The following is an 18,920-nucleotide window of genomic DNA, read 5'->3' on the forward strand; positions in this document are numbered from 1 at the left end:
AGGGTTCTTTGCAGCCAAAGAGAGAAATAACGACACCATTAGCAACAGTGGCGGGTGCTCCGCCAGCCATCGAGACAGAGTAGTAGAACGTTCCCCCAGCATACCACACCATCCTCCTGATCCTGGGGGCCTGAGCATGGCTCTCTTCTCTGGCCTCCAAGTTCACCCCCACACAGATGAGGGGTGCGTGGGCTTGTTTGTCTTGTCCTATTTTGGACCTTACTTTGGATCTATTCTAGAAATTTTGTTGTTTTTAGAAAAAAAAAATTAGGGTGGGTGTACTGGAGATTGAACTCAGGGCATTCAGCCACTGAGCCACATTCTCAGCCTTATTTTGTATTTTATTTAGAGTCAGGGTCTCACTGAGTTGATTAGCGCCTCCTTTTTTGCTGAAGCTGGCTTTGAATCTGTGATCCTCCTGCCTCAGCCTCCTGAGCTGCTGGGATTATAGACATGCGCCACTGCACCTGGCTAGAATTTTTTTTTTAATATTATTTATTTATTTTATTTTTTTAGTTATAGATGAACACAATACCTTTATTTTATTTTATTTTATATGGTGCTTAGGATCGAACCCAGCACCTCATGCATGCTAGGTGAGCGCTCTACCTCTGAGCCACAACCCCAGTTCCTAGAAATTTTTTTGATTACAAGAAAGAGAGTGAGTCAAACTAGACGTTGCAACTTCAGGTCAGAGTTAGGACTATTATAGACAACGCAAGCGACTCAGTGCACCAGAGAGAGCAGACAGGGTCCTGCTTTAGGGTCTTGCAGTGGTGGTGGGAGGCAGGTTTGTGCCAGCGTTGTCAGCTGATGTCACGTGCTAACCACGCTGACCCACTGGTGAGCTTGGCAGTTTTGCCAGTGGGCCTTCTGCCATCTGTTAAGGTGAAAGTCTTGTTAACGATTCATGGGTTACACGGGCCCAGCTTGGTCTCCTCACAAGCCGTAAGCTATTGTGCAGTGCCTGTGACCCGAGGTGGCAGGTAGACTGCATCATGCGCAGCAGAAAAAGACAGTGAGCAAACAGAACAGCACAGGGTATCACGGCTCTTCTTTGACAATAACACGTTGAACTTAAACTTGGACTCTTCTTTTACTAATTTTAATTAAATAAAATGTTTGCTTAATTCTTATTTTACATTCAAGCAGGATTCTTCATTTAACATGTTTTGACTAAGGATTTCATGTTTATCTGAAACAATGGAATGTTCTGGCTTGTAAGACTAAAGGTATTTCTAAATTTTCACCCCCTCCCCCAGTGGACTTCAGTATCCAAGTCCTGAGCTCCGGGTCGTGGCCCTTCCAGCAGTCCTGCACATTCGCCTTGCCGTCCGAGGTAAGGATGGCTCTGCCCACTGCTGTTGGGGCTGAGCGGAGATGGAGAGGGCAGCAGGCCCCGCTGTGGCGTGGTCCCTGCTGGCCAGGCACTCTGCTGAGTCACAGGGCCTGCGATAAACATCTGATGGCAGCTGCTGGGCTTGAAGTGGAAGCCCCATTTGGCTTTACCCTTTAGTGCTTCCAGAACTTTCCAGGAGTCTCCCCTAGCCCCGACTTCTATGTATGCACAGCTTTGATGCTGTAAACTTGGGGTGGTGCTTTATCTAGAAATGCTGACTGTAGGATGTGGTGGGCTGTGGAGTCCACATACTACTGTTCTTTTATCCAGTTGGAACGAAGCTATCAGCGATTCACAGCTTTCTACGCCAGCCGTCACAGTGGCAGAAAACTGACATGGTTGTATCAGTTGTCCAAAGGAGAATTGGTAACTAACTGCTTCAAGAACAGGTACACATTGCAGGTAAGATCACCTTCTTATTTAGAAACAAGTTTTCAGGGGCTGGGGATGTGGCTCAAGCGGTAGCACGCTCGCCTGGCATGCGGGCAGCCCGGGTTCGATCCTCAGCACCACATACAAAGATGATGTGTCCACCGAAAACTAAAAAATAAATATTAAAATTCTCTCTCTCTCTCTCTTTCTCTCAGAAAAAAAAAAAAAGTTTAAAAAAAAATAAAAAAACAATAGAAACAAGTTTTTTAAAAAACCTTTTTTAAAAGCCCAGTCTCTGTGGGCCAACAAGCTGCACCAGGTGTTGGCTAAGGAGCCAATGCTCTGAGCCTCAGTTTGCCCCTCTGCCAAACGGGGATGTGTTGGTGTTTGTACTTGAGAAGTGGTGTGTGCGAGAAGTGGTGTGTGCATGTGATGTGGTTTCTGCCTGACACACAGTGATGTTTAGGTGGTAGCTTAAAAACTGGAATTTCACATATTTAGTTATGATAACAGCTCTTTGAGCAGTTTTGTATTAATAATAACCCAGAATGATTACAGCAGTTCTGAGAACTGAATGAGTATGTGGTGACAATAACCATGTAATCATATTTCCGTTTTGTAGATGAGGAAACTGAGGTCCGGTTAATTTTACTGACTCTTTGGATTCTAGCTTATTAGGTAGCAGAGACAAAATTTCACTTAAGGCTTTTACTCTTTTAAAAAAAAGATCCAGGTTCTAAAAGGGCGTTGAGGCACATGCCTATAATCCCAGCGGCTAGGGAAGCTGAGGCAGGAGGATTGCAAGTTCAAAGCCAGCCTCAGCAACTTAGCAAGTCCCTAAGCTGCTCAGCGAGACCCCGTCTCTAAAGAAAATGTGAAAACCAGGCTGAGGGTGTGGCTCAGTGGTGACGCCCCTCTGGTTCAGTCCCTATTACTAAAAATATAAGTCCAGGTTCTTCACAAGCATTTGTGAATGGTGGGCTTCACAGTAACCACTTGTTTAACGTCTGCCATCATTTTGCCCTGAGCCTAAAAAGATAATTGTAAGTCTTTTTAAATGTTAAGAAACTTCCAAATGGATTCTGCAGCTTAAGCTATTTATTAATTTAAATTTCAGGAATTTTATTAAATGCATAAATGTTCTGTTGTGCTGGGTTCAGAGGTCTTTATCACCTTGAGCACATGTTACTCTACAATTGGAAGTTTGGTTTAGAAATACGCACCAGAGAATGCATGTGTTTATACTGCAGAACCCAGAACCCAGGGTGTCTTGCTCTGTTCCTGACCAGGTGGAAGCTTAGCACAGGGTGCATCCGCCACATTAAGGTGGCTGAGAGCAGGCACAGCTTGAATGCCAGTAATGTGCTCTTTCCCTGTCCTTGTGTTTTATTTAAGGCAGGAACAAATAAGGTGCTTTTCCCTGTGTTTTTAATTGATTCTTTTTTGTACGTCATCTTTATTGAAATCATTTAATATAATAAAAGGCATGCATTTTAATCATCCAGTCTAAATTACGGCCAAAGAAAACACCTGTGTAACCACACCAGGACAGCGTTCCTTTAAGATTTGTTTTGGTCACTGCCATTAGAAAGATCATGGGATTTCCTGTTCCCCAGGCAGCCTGCTCACTGTCCTGGGAAGAGCATCTCTGGGGCCTTGCAGAGTCTTACTCTTCCTTCCTCCCTCTGGAGAGTCATTGGTCATTTCTAACTGGCATCTTTTAGTTGGCCAGAAGCATTGCTGTGGGTGCCCTGAAACAGGCCCAGGGTGTCATTGCATATTTCTCTCTCGTCGACCAGGCTTGGAGTCCTGTGCATTACTGGATGCTCTGGACCCTGTGTGAGGGAGGAAAGGGCAGGAGACGTTCTCCCTGGGGGTCCTCAGCCCCCGTGGGCTTTTCTTGCCTTTTCACCGGACGTTTTTAATGCATTCATAGTGAAGTGCTCAGGGGAAACATATATATTTTAAAAGATTCAGTGTGCGGGTTGTTTTATGTCAATATTATACCAAGAAATAATGTCCTTCTCATAAGTACAAAAGCAAACATGAAGATGTGTGCTTGATGTCTCTGTGTACCAGGTGCACGCGTGTTTAGGTGAGCGTGCGTGGCTGTGTGTAGAGCGTATTACATAGACAGCACGTTGAAGAAGGAAACTCAAGATCATGGTGATGTTTGAGAAGGTAGTCAGCCACTGGTCCTTCCGGAAAGTGTGTAACGGTGACGTTGCAGCCTTTGTATTGCCTTTGAATATTAGATCTGCTTTGTTTTTTGCATCTGTTTGAAAAATATGTTTCATAAAACTTAAAGCTGTTTGTGTGTTTTTTTCCCCACTATTTAAATTTTTCTTCTCTTTTACACGGGGCCTCAAAGGCATCCACGTTCCAAATGGCGATCCTGCTCCAGTACAACTCAGAGGACGCCTACACTGTGCAGCAGCTGACCGACAGCACACAGATCAAAATGGTATTACTGTTGCGCCACGGTGTTTACTGTGTCCAGGGGCCACTCCTTGTTCTTGTGGATGTGGTAGGAAGGTGTGGGGAGAGGACATGGGTGGGTGTCTTTGATTTGAAATAGAAGTTTGCTTCATGAATATGAACGTGCCGAGTTCCGGAAAATCCTGGCCCCAGTGTATGACCCTTCAGGAGACTGAGGAGAGGCCGACTGAGCAGGGTGTGCTGAAAACTGGGGACATAGAGACACAAGCATGTCTTGGGTGGTGGCAAGGCCATGGTCACCACAGTTTGGGGGAGGAGGAGGAGCACTTGTAATGGTCAGGCACAAGTGGCTTCATCCAAGCCAGAACGTACCTCTTGCTGACAGGACCAGGGTCTGGGCCATGAAGTTCCTCAGATCACGCTGATGGTTTTGTCTGTGTTTAGAGTTTGTTGGAATCTGTGTGAGGAGAACAGATGAGGCCTGCACAGCGGCATTCAAGGTTGTTATGACTCAAAGTGGCTGCAGTCGGGTCGAGCTGATTTATATCACACACACACACACACACACACTGTTCTCTCCATTTAACTAGTTCTTAACCTCTTTTCAACTAGACTTTTCTTACCTAGATTAAGTTTTCACTTAGTGTCATTTTTATTGAGACACTTTAAATACCATAAAATTCCACATAACATATCTTCCCATTTCAAAGTGTGCAATTTAGTGGTTGTTAGGGTGTTTACACGCTTACACAGCCACCACAGCTGTCCAGTTCCAGAATATTTCTAACCCCAAAGAGACCTGTACTTGTTAGCAGGGTGACATGAACCACAGGTGTGTGGCTTTATTTCTGGGTTCTTTCCCAGTGATCCCTGTCTCTCCTTAGGCCACACCACGCCGTCTTGATTACTGTTGTTTGTAGTACTACAGTTTTAAAATGGAGACCTGCAACTTTTTTCTAGTTTTTCAAGATTATTTTGGTATTCTGAGGCCTTTACGTTGTCATATGATTCAGGCTCAGCTTGTTCATTTCTTTAAAAAGGGGCAGTTGAGATCGTGACAGGGATCATACCAAATCTGTAGGTTGCTTTGAGGAAGGAATATTTCACCACCTCAGCAATGTTAATTCTCCCATTCTGAGCATGGGTATCTTTCCATCTGGTTAGGCTCTTCAGTTTCTTTCACTTGTGCTTCATAGTTTTCAGTATGTGAGTCTTGCATTTCTTGTTAAATGTATTCCTACAGATCATTCTGACACTATTGTAGGTAGAGTTTTTCTCTTGACCTCACTGATTAGGTATTACTAGTATATAAGGTCATAGTGTTGTACATACATCTGGGTCTCACACCGTGCTTCACTCACTAGCTTTAACCACTGTGGGGTCTGTAGGATTTTGAGATATCATCCGCAGATTCAGACAGTTTCAGATTTCAGAGTGTTTAAGATCTCGAGTTTTGGGATCAGGTAGGTTCAACCAGTACAGTCCATGTAAATATCACAGAATGCAAACACTCTGAGATTTGAAATACTTCTCCCGAGTATTTCAGAAGAGTGGTTCCCAGCCAATGTTTTCTTGAGGAGTTTTAGATTATAGACATAAAAGGTATCTGTGGTTTCCTAATGACATTTATCTCATTTTGGGGCTCAGGTTAATGCTTGCCTCATAGAAAGCAAGGAGAATCATTTTAGTCTCAAATACATCTTCAACTTCTGATAAGCAGATGGGTTCGCTCCTTTGTACGTGGGAGCCTTTCCTGCTTCCTTGTCACATCAGAGTGAGGCGCCTGAAAGGCAGTTGGAGGCTGGTGCTGCTGGAGGGGCTGACGGGCAGCCGTCTCGCTGCCTTTGCTTGGCTTCATGATCAAGGCCATGCCAGTCTTTACTCGTGTTTAGTATTAGGTTGCTGTTCCCTTCCCTACCATTGCCGTAGTTGGCACTTCTGGACCAGTTACTAGATTAGAGGCCTCTTGACTGCCTGTCTTACCTGTGTATCCTTGGGCCAGAATGTTTTCCTTATGGTGTGGGCAAGACCTTTGTTCCTGCATGATGACAGTCCAGGGGGTCGTGGAGGTGCCCAGGCTGATGATGTCCTTGGGTTCCATGAGATCAAAAAACTGGGAAGTGACCAGACCATTCACTGTTAGGGATGAGAGGCCACACAATATGCTTAAAGTCACCAAAGCCACATTGGCAGCAAGTCACTGTCCCTGAGCCCTAGCATGTTCATAAACAGAACTTTTTTTCCAGTGCTGCTGCTGAAGTTCTTTGCTGGTTCTAGGGTATGGGGTGGGTGCAGTTCAGTGGTGTTGAATGCTTGCCTGGCACATGCAAGGCCCTAGGTTTATTCCCAGCACCAAAAAATAAAAAACAAGTTTCTTTTGCAGTGATCAGAGTCTCAGATGATCTGTCAGGCATTTGAGAAATGAAAGCTTTCCTGTAGCTTTAATGGAAGAAACCAGCTGTGCATTCTGATACTCAGGTGTGGTGGAATGGTCAGCTTTTGTCATTGGTGATCAGAGAATGAGTCCACTCTTACTGAGGGTGGGAGGAAGTGATGGATTAGAGAACCTCTGAGAAGCACTGTTTTTCTTCTTCCTCTGGACATATTCTTCTTTGGGGACGGTTATATGGAGGAAGCATGGGCCATGGGGTTGCCACGGTGGCTATTGCAGACACAGAGCTCGTTCTCCTTAGCTCACTTTCTTTCTCTCTCCAATTGCAGGACATTCTGGCACAGGTGCTGCAGATTTTACTGAAGTCGAAGTTACTGGTATGTTTGTGCACTTTGTACCCGCAGCTAGTTGACTTGTGCTGAGGTCCATAGACTAATGGTGGTTTCCCTCCAGGTCCTGGAGGACGAAAACGCAAATGTTGACGAGGTGGAGTTGAAGCCGGACACCTTAATAAAGTTGTATCTTGGTTATAAAAAGTAAGAAAAGCCTACTGAACAGCTGGCTGGTCCTTGAGCATAGATTGATTCCCTTGCACCTGGGGTTCGTTTCTTGGTATTACAAACTGAGGGAGTCTGCTGTCAGCACAAGGCTGGGTGGGGCCAGCTTGAAGCCTGCTGGTGGCCTTGGATTCTGTTGGCAATCCAAAGTGCTTCATCAGATGCAGAGTTTGGGTTTTTTCCTTATTTGAGAAATGCCCTTTTAAATGACTCGCCTGGAACTTTTAGGCCTATATGTCCAAATGTCTCAGCTTCCTCTCCTTTGGGGGAGCAGATCAAGGACCTCGATGTCCCGTGGTAATGTGTTGCCACTAGTTGTCCCTGTTACTGGCAGAGCAGGAGGCCACCCGTGATGGCAGCGCGTGGTGTTCAGGGAGGACACTTCCCAGCCAAGATGGAAGGCATGTCACACCCTTTGCCCGGCCTGGGACAAGGGGGGCCAAACTCTTTTGAAACATTGGAAGATGCTTCCCTGCCACTTTTGGGGGAGAGTAGTGATCGGGTTCTTTGGTTTTCTTGACAGTAAGAAATTGAGGGTTAACATCAATGTGCCAATGAAAACTGAACAGAAGCAAGAACAAGAAACCACACACAAAAACATTGAGGAAGACCGCAAACTCCTAATTCAGGTGACTAAACATGGCCATGTCACGTGTGATTCTCCTCAGGACAGGGCTGAGGCACAGGCTGTGTCATGTGTGGCAGTGACGGTGGGTGGCTGCCAGGTCAATACCGATTCTGCGATGGCCAAAGATGAGAGTCCTGGAACCAGGCGCTTGGTGTCCAAGGGATGAGGTCGTTATGTCTCCTCTTTCCCTAAATGTTGGAAAGCAGATAAACACAGCGGAGTTAAAGAAAGCTAGAGGGAAGGCGGGCCACCTCAGAGAAGGACGGGCAGTTTCGTGCTCTCAAGACTCACTAAAGTTGGCATAAGACCAAAACATTTTAATGTTTGTTCGAGTTGAAACATGGGCGGATAAACTGGCTCCCTGCCCCCTCTCACCTGCAGGACACCTGCTGCCTGTGGGAAACTGCGCCTGTGCGTAGACCCAGGCTTTGGGCAGCCTTGATGCGGCCGCCTTTAACTCCAGTGCTCAGCTTGGCAGCTCAAAGCATCCGTTTGTGTGCTCTGTTCACAGGCGGCCATCGTGAGGATCATGAAGATGAGGAAGGTCCTGAAGCACCAGCAGCTCCTCGGGGAGGTCCTCACCCAGCTGTCCTCCAGGTTCAAGCCTCGGGTCCCAGTGATCAAGGTACCGGCCCACAGAGGCTGCTTTCCCTTCTCACTGCAGAGGAGGGAGAGGTGGATTAACTGCTGGTTTGTGAAGAAGGAGGGAACTGGCTTACTCCTGTGTAATAGAGTTATACAAAAGAAGTAGGATTAATTTTGACATTCTCTTGAAATCTTCGTACAGAGAAGTACACACACCTTAAGTACACAGCTTAGCAATTTTCAAAGACAGTTGTGTCATCGGCACCCAGACAAGGAATAAGAGGGCACCAACTTCCCAGAAGCACCCACGCCCCCCTCCCCAATACACACACACATCCCACCTAACCAGAGTCAGCTAGGACCTACGCTCTCCCGGGCAAACCACTGTCCATCTGACTTCTCACACCAAAGGGCAGCCGGCCTTGTCATGAACCATACGTAACTGGTTTATAGAACACACTCGCCGTGCAGGAGGAATTGGCTCCGTCCTGTACAGGAGGGCCTTGGAAGCCGCAGCTTCTAGCCGTCCTGCGCCCATCTTCACCCGCACAGGTGTTCCGTGGTATGAGCACACACCTTCATTACTTGTCTACTGTTGACTCGCATTTGGCCTGTTTCTAATTGAGCTTGTTTAGAATAGTAACAGGTCTTTCCTCTTCTGAAAAAACTTGGATAAGTTAATCAATCCCCCTTGCAATTTGTTGAACACCCACAATGGAGAGCCTCAGATGGCAATGATGGTGACTCCCCAGCAGTCAGGAGGCCAGGTGTGGCTCCTGGAGTCCTGTGAGACCAAGTCCCGCCTAAGACAGCGAGACTCTGCTAGAAAGGGAAATTGTAGCCCAGATGGTTCTATACCCTCTGGTGCCAGTTGCAGGGCGTGGGGGTAGGGGGTTTCTGGGCTGGCTCTGGAGGAGTCACCAAGTTTGCTGAAGGGATTCCACCAGCGAAGGCAACAGGCAACGTCTGAGCTGCCTACACTGTAAAGCAGATGCTAAGTAGACATGCAGGGTGAATTTGCTCCCTGCTGAGCTTTGGGAAGTAGGGGGTGAGCTTTGGTGAGGGCAGCCTACCTCTGTTCTGATGGTGGTTTGTGTTTTTCTTCCCCGTTCACTACCTCTTCCTTTCCTAACAAACTGCCCAGAAATGCATTGACATTCTGATTGAGAAGGAATATTTGGAGCGAGTCGATGGTGAAAAGGACACCTACAGTTACTTGGCTTAACCCTTCTAGAAGGGTCTGCACGACCCGCAGCAAATAGTTCTGGTGGAGAGAATGGAAACAAGTCAAGTTCATAGCAGCCAGCCTGCCACCATTTGGACCTCCCTTTTTAAAACCGAGACCAAGACTCCCATCAGCTGGTCTCGGATTTACAGCAGAACTGCTCAGGACTGATACATTTCAAGTCTGTAAATATGGACACCAACGCCATTTAACCTAATTTAAGAACAGAGGGGAACTGAACCTTCCATGCTGAGGGCTGCATGCTACTGCATTTAAATCAATACATTGGCTACCTGATTAACAGCTGTCGTCCAAGGCAGCGCCTGTAACGTTGGCAGCACTTTGAGAGCAAGTCTGAATGGACCCACGTGTAATCTGCTATGAAAAACCATTTGTATAGTGTGTTTCATTTTTTAATGTGTGAAAATAAAGAAAATTAAAGGATTTCTGTACAAGTTGCATTTGGTTTTGTTTTAAGTTTTACTAATTTCTATATGTAAATAAAAGATATAATGATTGTGCAACTTCATATTCCCCGTGTCTTCCTGTGGTCTTCAAGGGCTGCATCTCTGGATCTTAATCAGTCCCCCTTGCAATTTGCTGAACACCCACACTTATTTCTGAGGCTTCCTCCTGTGACTTGAATGCAGCAAGAAATTCAGTGACCTCAGGTCGGTTGGCTGACACTGAGCACTTCACAGGTTAATCCTCTGGGGAGGGGCTAGACTGTCACAGTTGAACAGAGGAGCTGAGATTTGGAGGTAGAGCTGGCCAGAGCTCTACAGTGTCCCACCTCAGCTGCCAAATCTAACAGGTCAACAGGAGGTGAGTTAAGGGTACCTCCTCCTCTCCAGTGAGTATGGAGTACCGTCCCCAGCATGTCCCCAAAGGAGACCTCAAGCTGAGCTTCAGGCTGCACACCCACCTCAGATGGGGCCACATCCTGGGTGTCCTGCACCCCTCAGTGGCTGTTGTACATCTGCTCCTCACTAGCTTCCTTCTTGGTTCTCATTCTTAGGTCTGGTTTATGTTCATTTTCTGGCCAGAAGAATGGGGAGGAAGTGGCCAGGCTCCCTAGCCAGGTCTGCCGTTACTTTCATTTTCCTCATGGAAGCTCAGAATGTCTCAAATGCTTGGACATCCTCCCTTTACCAGGTCGAGTTAGCAGAGTGGGAGGAGGCGCAGCCGACTAAGGTGAGCAGCTTGGAACCCAGCAGGCTCTTAATGCTCATGACGCATGCACACTTCCAGTGTGTCCCAGTGGGTAAGCCAGGCACAAGCTGCAATGGGACTTTCTCCAACCCTTAAGTGCCCTCAGGCTCCAGGGGAAGGACTGGAAAAGCGCCCCTTAACGTCAAATGGGAGTGGTGCTCACAGTTTGCTTTTCCTTGTAACAGTTCCTTTTCTATCTCTGGGAAAAATTCTGTAAAGAAACAACAACTATGAGAATTTGTGTGTGAGTCCGTGAACAGTGGAAACGATCCTCAGGAGGTTGCTGGAGTCTTCACCTCTCCAGGATCAGGCAGCCCTGAGTAAGTGCCTTGGTTCTGTTTTGCTTAACAGTAAGCAAAGCTGAACACGTGAAGGGACAGCTCTGTCAGGCACCAATTCCGTCTGTATTCAGACCCACTCTCGGACCTGCCCCCTTCACACTGGATAAATGTACTGTTATGGAAAGAAAATGCTATTCCAGGTCCGTTGCCTTCATTTACTCAACCATACCATATCCTAACAGGCCAAGAGGGTTGAGCTCCAGTGAGTCACCTTTAGGCCCAAATGGTTGCTTAACAGATTCCCAGCATTTCTTGTTTTAGAAAAGCACATTCTGTGGGGTTTACTTTTCAGGACCATCTAGTAAATAGCAGTCTTCCGTAGCAGCTTGGAAGCAAAGGCCTGGCGCTGTGGCGTGCAGTCCACAGGGAAGTCTGTGCCCTGCCCTGAGGAGTGACCTGGATTAGCTTCCTGAGTTGGCAACCCACACGAGTGTCACCTTCCCTCACCAAGGGATTCTCAACCTTCTTACCTCTCACTTGTGATTTTTACCATGATACTGTCAGTGTGATTTGGCTTTTGAGGAGTTACTATTAACTAAACTTGTGGCTTAGCCCTCATATCTCATGAGTTACCTGTATCACTTTTAGAGGCCACAGGGGAGCCTTTTTTATAAAGCTGTAGCAATCCTGGGTGGTGATGTTTGCAGCTGGATGCTACAGCAGGAGCCTATGGAGTGGCCGTCACCCACTCTTGACAGTGCTTATCATCTTGGAATTATGGCCCGAAAGGTTGGAAACAAAGTATTGTGACAACAAAAGTTTATTTTTCGTCTGTCAACTTTACCTCCTTGATAAATGCATGTTCTGCCATTGGGCTTGCTGAACAAAATCAGTTTCTGGTCTTATCAGAGTTAGGCTTTGAACTAAGAAAATCCCTAGGGGACCATTCCCTCTGACCATGCCAGCCTCAGCAGCTGAGAGCCTGACAGATTCTGCTGGACTTGGACTGCTGGCCAGGCCCACTAAAGTATAGGAACCCAGCAGGCTCTTAATGCTCATGAACAATAACAAGAAAAGAGAAGAATAGCTGCTATAGGACCAACAGGACTCTGAAATTCTAAATATTTTGGAGCATTTTAAGATGCTTATAATTTTCCTCTTAGAGTTTGCCATACCTTACTGCAGGGAGGGGACCATGGTAACTTAAAATGTTTGAATTAACCCCCCCCCTTTTTTTAAGGAATCACAGTAACTATATGATTTTTTATATATTATCTTAACTTTGCAGTTCAAGCACCTGTTCCTGGGGCAGACCAATAATGACTTCATCTTAATAGGTAAGTATGGACATTATTGATGTCTTAGAGTGTATATAGCTCTCACCAAACAAATTTCTACTAAGTCCATTAAGATTTAAAAGAATACTTAGGCTCATTGGAAAGGTTCACATTCTCATCCGTTTCTGGGAGCAGGGGAGCAGTGCTGGGAATTAAACCCAGGGCGTTGTGCATGCTGAGCCCCATCCTCAACTCTTGGTTCTAATCTGATCTTAAAGCTACTTGCTTAAATCACGCGACTTGTTAGTTTACGTAGATTGACTGGTGGGAGTTGTTGCACAGCTCCTCAGGCCCTGGTGCCCAGCAAGAGCCACTCATCTGATCTGAGGTCAACGCCAGAGTTCATAACTGCCATCTTGGGCAGAGGGGCAGTCAGGACTCGATGGATATACCATGAGGGCTGGCTGGAGCAAGGCCGAGTCAACAATATTGGAAAATAAGCAACAGCTCAAGGTGATTGACTATAATCGTGTTTTTTTCCATACAAATTTCAGGACATTCTGGATTGGAAAGAACTTGTGCAGAAATGTCATGCTCTGGTGCCTTGACCTCACATGTAGGTGAGGTGCTGACTAGCATCAGGCCCCATGTTTAGGTTTCCCCCCACTACACACAGGCCCAAGTCCACCACTGACAGGACCCGATTTAACATTAACATGACCCCTGATATATCAAATAGGGATTATGCCAAACCTTTCTAGTCACAAAATCTAAGTTGTTGAGAACATGAGGAAAGCAGTTCATGATATACACCAGACACTGCTCCTTGGGTGTAACTTGTGCTTTCTTATGCATTTGGGTCTCTGCTCTATTAAGCAGAAGTTCGCTAGTCTCAAGCCCTCGCCCCGAGCTACTTGCACCAGGGGATGGGGGCAGCCGTGCTGACTGGAACAAGCTGAGGGTAGGTACTGTTAGGGCCGAATGATCTTTCAGGTGTTCTGAACAGGTGCACGTGTTAATGTATAGATATATTCCATTTGCTTATGTCTAAACAAGGACATTAGATTATCTAAAGGAAAAAATGGCCTAAACAAACAATAGAGGAACCACCTGTTCAGGGGCCAAATGCTCTCATTGCCTAGGGTCATGAGAGTGCCAAAGGTGGAACAAGAGGCAACCAATGACAGGGACTGGAACCCCTGTTCTGTTAGAATCAGTCAGCAGAAGTCTATGGAGTGCAGTGTACGGTACCCTTTCCAAAGGGCAGAGAGGCCATTAGACAAATTATATCAACACTGTCGCTAGAAAACTGCAAGAGACAGAAGAGCAACATACATGAGGCTAGAATCCAAGACAAGGTATTCTCACTGCCAAAATTAAATGACAAACCAACTTGAGGATTCAAGTTGCTGTGACCTGTGCACAGATGTAAGGTAAACCAGAGGAAGTCTAGCAAACAGGAAGGCAAGGTGAGGCAGCTTTAATCAGGCTCCATGTTAACTATTACCCCATTATAAAAATTATATCCAGATGTAGCGAAGGCAATATGGTGCCTAAATAGTGACACATCTAGGGCCAATTTTAGCCATTTGTGAGGGGCCTCATGATAACCAGTGCTTCCAGAGGATGTCGAGAAGTCACCACTTCTGCTGAGGCCACACACAAGAGGTACAGGAACCCCATCTCATGGGACTTTAAGATGATTGCTTGTTTTAACTCCTTCAAGATGTAAAAGTACAGTTTGGTTATACTTGTCATCTTTAGTAGGAAGTTCAGGAATCCCAAATGTTACTGCTGTGTTTCCAAGTGTATCCAGATGGATATGGCTACATACTTAGGTGTAAACCCATTCAATCTAGCCTGTGGCATGGTGGTGTGCTGAGGGCCATTGCCAAGTAGGAATGACACATCGATATTTCCTTGCCAGCGTACCCCATGTTAAATGGACTTGCCTTGGAAATTTGCTGTGACCTTGCATGTGTGTTTGAGAAAGGTGACCCTGCTCAATGACCAGGGTGGATCCAGGATTAGGGTGTATCCTGCAGTTTGAGGAAGTATCCCCCTCCTTGGGTTAAGGGCGTTCCCAGTTTAAGACCCTGGGTTTTAGGGAAGTTCGATGTTGAGGATTATTGCTGCTGGAAATAGGGCGTTCCTGCTACCTGAGCTCCCTTTGAGTTCTCGTGAGATTCAGAGAGTATTTTGGGAAAAGCCTCGTGGAGGAGGTGAATTGGGTGGCAGCAGAACTGGGATTGCCCCAGAACGTGTGTGGAGGCCGGTGTGAGTTCGGGAATAAAGAATTGCTGTTTGAATCTACAAAGCTGTGTGGTGGCTCGTGATTCTGTGCCCAGCCAAGACTGCGGCAGTGGTGCACACCTGTAATCCTAGCAACCTGTGAGACTGAGGCAGGAGGCTTGCAAGAAGGCCTCTATCAAAAAAGGCTGAGGATGGAGCTCAGTGGTAGAGGTCCCCTAGGTTCAACCCCTAATACCTAAAAAAAATAAAGAACCTAGTTCAATTATTGTCCCATAGAAAATTGAGTCACAGGCTAATTTTCTCTAAGACACACAGGTGGTTGGTCTTCTCTAAAATCAAACTCTTTACAGTAATCCCCAGGATGTCTGTGTTATATAATCTATAAATATGTATTTTGTAATTAGGCAAACTAATAATTGCTTGTAATGCCAACAGGCAATAAGAAGAGTGACAGCACCAAGGAGTAATGTTTAAGACATTCCCAGTGGAGACAATCCTTTCTAGACTCAGTTGATGATGCTTGATGACAGGTGACAACAAGAAGTTCAAGTATTCTTTATTCAAAGTTGAAAAATGTACCATACTGCATTATTGCAAAAATTCACTGGTACAAAACACTTTGCAGCTGGTGAAAAGGCAATAAAAAGTTGATTTTTATACTTGTTACTATAAATTACTGTTACAGTACTTTGCAAATTTAGAATTTTCAAACTGCATTTTCTTTTTCTAAATTGCCCACAGTACTCGAGGTTCCTGAAGCTAAGGCAGCTGTTTCAGAGGAGAGGGAGGAGGAGGTAGCAGATGTCAAGGGATTTCCATTTCTCTTTCAATGCCCACATACTTCAGGGCATCGGCCTGGCTGTATCTGAAACAATACGAAAGAAGGAAATGACCATGTAGCCAATACATGTGGTGAGATGAACCCAACCAAGCCTGATGAACACACACCCCCAATTACACAGCTGCAGGCATGAAGACTGTGCCACTGGTCATCTAGTTGAGAAGCTGCCAAGTTCTGAAGTGGACAAACTCTTGACTACAAGCAATCCTACAGCCTTCCGCCCTGCCCTCCTGGTGCCTTGGCAAACTGCCCCAGGGGCAGCTCTACATCATGATGTTTGGGGTCTGATACTGAGAAAGCAAAATGGAGACAGAACAGTGATCTGGGAAGATCTAAAGCTGGTAGAGCCTCCAGCCATATCCAATTGGGGGCACTGGGCAGCTTTGCCTCCCACCCCAAACCTGCCCACTGCACTTGCTCAGAGCGAGCATGAAACAAAGCTGCTGGGAGGAGAAGAACCCTTATTCAGATCTTTCATTCAGTTCTTTGCCTATGCAGCAGGCTGCCGTGAGAGCTGGGTACATGTGGGCCTTAGTATATTCAGTCTCAGGAATTCTTTAGACATCTTCGATCACATGTAAATAAATAATACATGTGCTATCACATTTACCCCAGAGTCTGATGGTGTAAACCAGCAGAGTGGCAGCATCTCTCAAAACCCCAACAGCTTCTTCCCTGTAAAGAACCCATGAGGCAAGCAGGTGGCTATCTGCCAACAGTGTCCCTTCCCAAGTACTGAATAATGGTGTATTACAAGTATGCTGATGCTTATGCGACCTGAAAAAGTCCAGGAGTCACACCCAGCTGTCAACATCAAGGTGAAAAATAGCGTTTTCTGCTTGCATTTTATTGTATTTTAAAAATAAGCATTACTTGTATAATTAATAAAGTGCACTACCAGGGCAGTGTAAGCAGCTCTCCACCCATGCCCAGAATAGTGACTAGCCCTCAAAAAATGCCCCTCCAGCAGATCTATCCAAGACTGAAAAACAGCTTTTGTGCAGTTCATAATGCAGGTACAAAAAGTACTTAGATCACTTCAGAAATACACTTTACCAACCTGTAGTCAAAAAACAGCTCTTCACCAGTCTGGATGGCTCTCTTAGCAAAGATACCTATTCTGTGATCGCCATTAACCATCATAACTGGAAGGAGAGACAATGGTGTGAGTGGGCAGCTAGCATAAAGGCAGGCCAGGAGGTTAATGAAATGACATGTTCACATAACAGACTGCCCAGAATTAAAACCCATTATCCCTGGGCTGCAAAGGGAATTCCTGTTAAACTAATAATTCTGACTTCATAAAGTACCCACCTTTTGCATAGCAGTTAGGATTTACTGAATGATTTGCAAAACGAATTTTGTTACCCTTGCGGGTTGCATCCACCACAAAATCTAAAGAGAAAAAGCAATCACAATCCAGTGAATCATTTCAGTTCTAAACACAACATGATGATGATTCTGGAAATGCAACTGATTACAGTTTTTCAGAGTGCAACTTCAAAAACAAATAAGTCATTCAACCAACTTCATTCAGCATAAATGGCATTTGGAAGAAAATGCTGTTCTAGTTTAGAATTCATCCTTGATAATGCAAGTGAATCTGTCTCAAATGCTATTAACTCATCAGTTATAAAAGTACACATTTCTAAGTAAACCATGGCCAAGAAATGTAATCTCAATTTCCTCCCCATCAAGAACAAGCATTTGCATTTTCACATTTGAAATATTATGAATATTTTAATGGAACTTATTAATAGGGAGGGAAAAAAAAAACACTATTCTTCTTGGTCCAGATGACAGTGTCTCCGAATGTCTCGCGTCAAGCACACCTGCATCTTCGAATAGTCATACTACAGATGCTCACTGCAACGGCTATAAAAGGAGCAGCCTTCTTTCGCACAGTCTGTGGATGACATCTGGAGAAAGTCTGGGAGGTGCTTTCCAATGCCGTGCTCCCCACCCTTCCCAGTCAGAAGAAAGACCAGAGTATGCTGCACTTAATCTGTTCAACCCTCAAAGTTCTCTGTGCTGTTGCTTCCTCAGTGTTTCAAAGCATGTCTCCTCAGAGCCAGAGTCTGGGGGCCAGCCCCATCCCACAGATAGTGGGTACTGCAGAGACCGATTTCTGTATCCATCTGTTCCCTGAGAAATTACCCAGCTCCAGTTACCTTTAAGCAGGCAACCTCACCTGAACCAACACCAGGAGACGAGGAATCAGGAGCTGCTCCTAGGGAGCCCTCCTTCCAGTCACCCTGATGACCTCTCATTTCATTTCTAATGCTCAGCCAGCAGAAGGCTCCCAAACCAACTTGAAAGGATCAAGTGCCTTATAGCTGAGAAACTTACCATTGTTCAAGTTGAATAGAAAGCTGCACATGTACTTATCATACACCTTCCCTCTTCTGTCTGCTTCATCTTGAGAAATAATCTAAAAAGACACAGGAAGAAATGTATTAGTGTAGTTGATCAGGCCTGGTAGAACAAACAGGAGCACAAGAGAATCTTGGACCTTCTTGAGAAGACTCTCCAAAAGGGGTCATATAGCCAATCTCTCTTCTCCATTCAGTCTGCACACTGATTTCAAAAAAAAAAAAAAAAAAAAAAAAAATGTTTTAAGGACTCTAAATCAAAGATATTTCCTTATTGAAGGTAATTAAGCTTGGAAAAAAGTGATTTTTCTAAAGTCTTTTTGCTGAATAAACAGTATAAACCATAGCTTCAAGGCCCAACAATTTTTTTTCCCTAACCCTACAACTAAAAAGATAGGTTATTAATGACACTGTTGTTTTGAGGTCCTTGTCAACTATGTTGTGGATTAAGACAGACACAACACAGCAAAGCTCTTGTTGCCGCTCTTGTCCCAAGGTGGTAAAAACGTGTCCTAAAACTAAAGCAGTCCAGTTACTAAACAAACCAAATTCACAAGCATGAAATAAGCCCAACCTGAAAGGCATTTTATTAGTTCATTAGTCAAACAGTGGACTTGCCCTGTGCAATCAATCCAAAACAAAGAAAAGTTTTAAAAAGAGCACCTGAACACATGTGATTAGTGTGCCATGACTTACCTCTCCACAGTATTCCGAGATGAATTCATTTTTCTGTACAGGATCTTTGATAAAAATCCCCCAGCCTGCCACATCAGATGGTGCCAGCAATAAATGCTAGAGAATAAATCAATCACATAATCAAAACAAGGAGAGTAAAGCGACTGGTGACAGACAACAGAATGAAAACCAATCTATCGTTTAATAAGTATAAAACATTAAAGTGGTGCACGCCTATAGTCCCAACAACTCAGGAGGCTGAGATAAGAGGATTGCAAGTTCAAGGCCAGCCTCAGGAATTCAGTGAAGCCCTGCGAAACTTAGCGAGACCCAGTCTAAGAAAATCAAAAATAAAAAGGGCTGGGGATGTGGCTCAGTGGAAAAGTGACCCTGGGTTCAGTCCCCAGTAACA

General features: G+C 45.3%; 2 protein-coding genes across 15 annotated transcripts in view; one reads left to right on the plus strand and one right to left on the minus strand.

Annotated features, from left to right (window-relative positions):
• CUL1 (cullin 1) overlaps nucleotides 1-10,126 on the plus strand; it is an 83,763-nt gene extending 73,637 nt beyond the window's left edge. For all 5 annotated transcript variants that reach the window (XM_081283567.1, XM_081283566.1, XM_081283565.1 and 2 more), the window contains exons 15-22: nucleotides 1,263-1,339; nucleotides 1,670-1,801; nucleotides 4,143-4,235; nucleotides 6,932-6,979; nucleotides 7,056-7,138; nucleotides 7,683-7,788; nucleotides 8,299-8,412; nucleotides 9,517-10,126. In XM_081283567.1, the coding sequence (XP_081139693.1) occupies nucleotides 1,263-1,339; nucleotides 1,670-1,801; nucleotides 4,143-4,235; nucleotides 6,932-6,979; nucleotides 7,056-7,138; nucleotides 7,683-7,788; nucleotides 8,299-8,412; nucleotides 9,517-9,597 (734 nt within the window). In that variant the 3' untranslated portion in view covers nucleotides 9,598-10,126. The remainder of the gene's footprint in view (nucleotides 1-1,262; nucleotides 1,340-1,669; nucleotides 1,802-4,142; nucleotides 4,236-6,931; nucleotides 6,980-7,055; nucleotides 7,139-7,682; nucleotides 7,789-8,298; nucleotides 8,413-9,516) is intronic.
• Nucleotides 10,127-15,167: 5,041 nt separating this feature from the next.
• The window catches only part of EZH2 (enhancer of zeste 2 polycomb repressive complex 2 subunit), a 74,878-nt gene continuing 71,125 nt past the window's right edge, over nucleotides 15,168-18,920 (minus strand). For all 10 annotated transcript variants that reach the window (XM_081284524.1, XM_081284525.1, XM_081284533.1 and 7 more), the window contains 5 exons: nucleotides 18,530-18,625; nucleotides 17,811-17,892; nucleotides 16,776-16,856; nucleotides 16,522-16,606; nucleotides 15,168-15,485 (listed from right to left, as the gene is read on the minus strand). In XM_081284524.1, the coding sequence (XP_081140650.1) occupies nucleotides 15,425-15,485; nucleotides 16,522-16,606; nucleotides 16,776-16,856; nucleotides 17,811-17,892; nucleotides 18,530-18,625 (405 nt within the window). In that variant the 3' untranslated portion in view covers nucleotides 15,168-15,424. The remainder of the gene's footprint in view (nucleotides 15,486-16,521; nucleotides 16,607-16,775; nucleotides 16,857-17,810; nucleotides 17,893-18,529; nucleotides 18,626-18,920) is intronic.

The sequence above is a fragment of the Spermophilus citellus genome (assembly GCF_964194105.1).
Source record: "Spermophilus citellus genome assembly, chromosome: 3".
Taxonomy (NCBI): domain Eukaryota; kingdom Metazoa; phylum Chordata; class Mammalia; order Rodentia; family Sciuridae; genus Spermophilus; species Spermophilus citellus.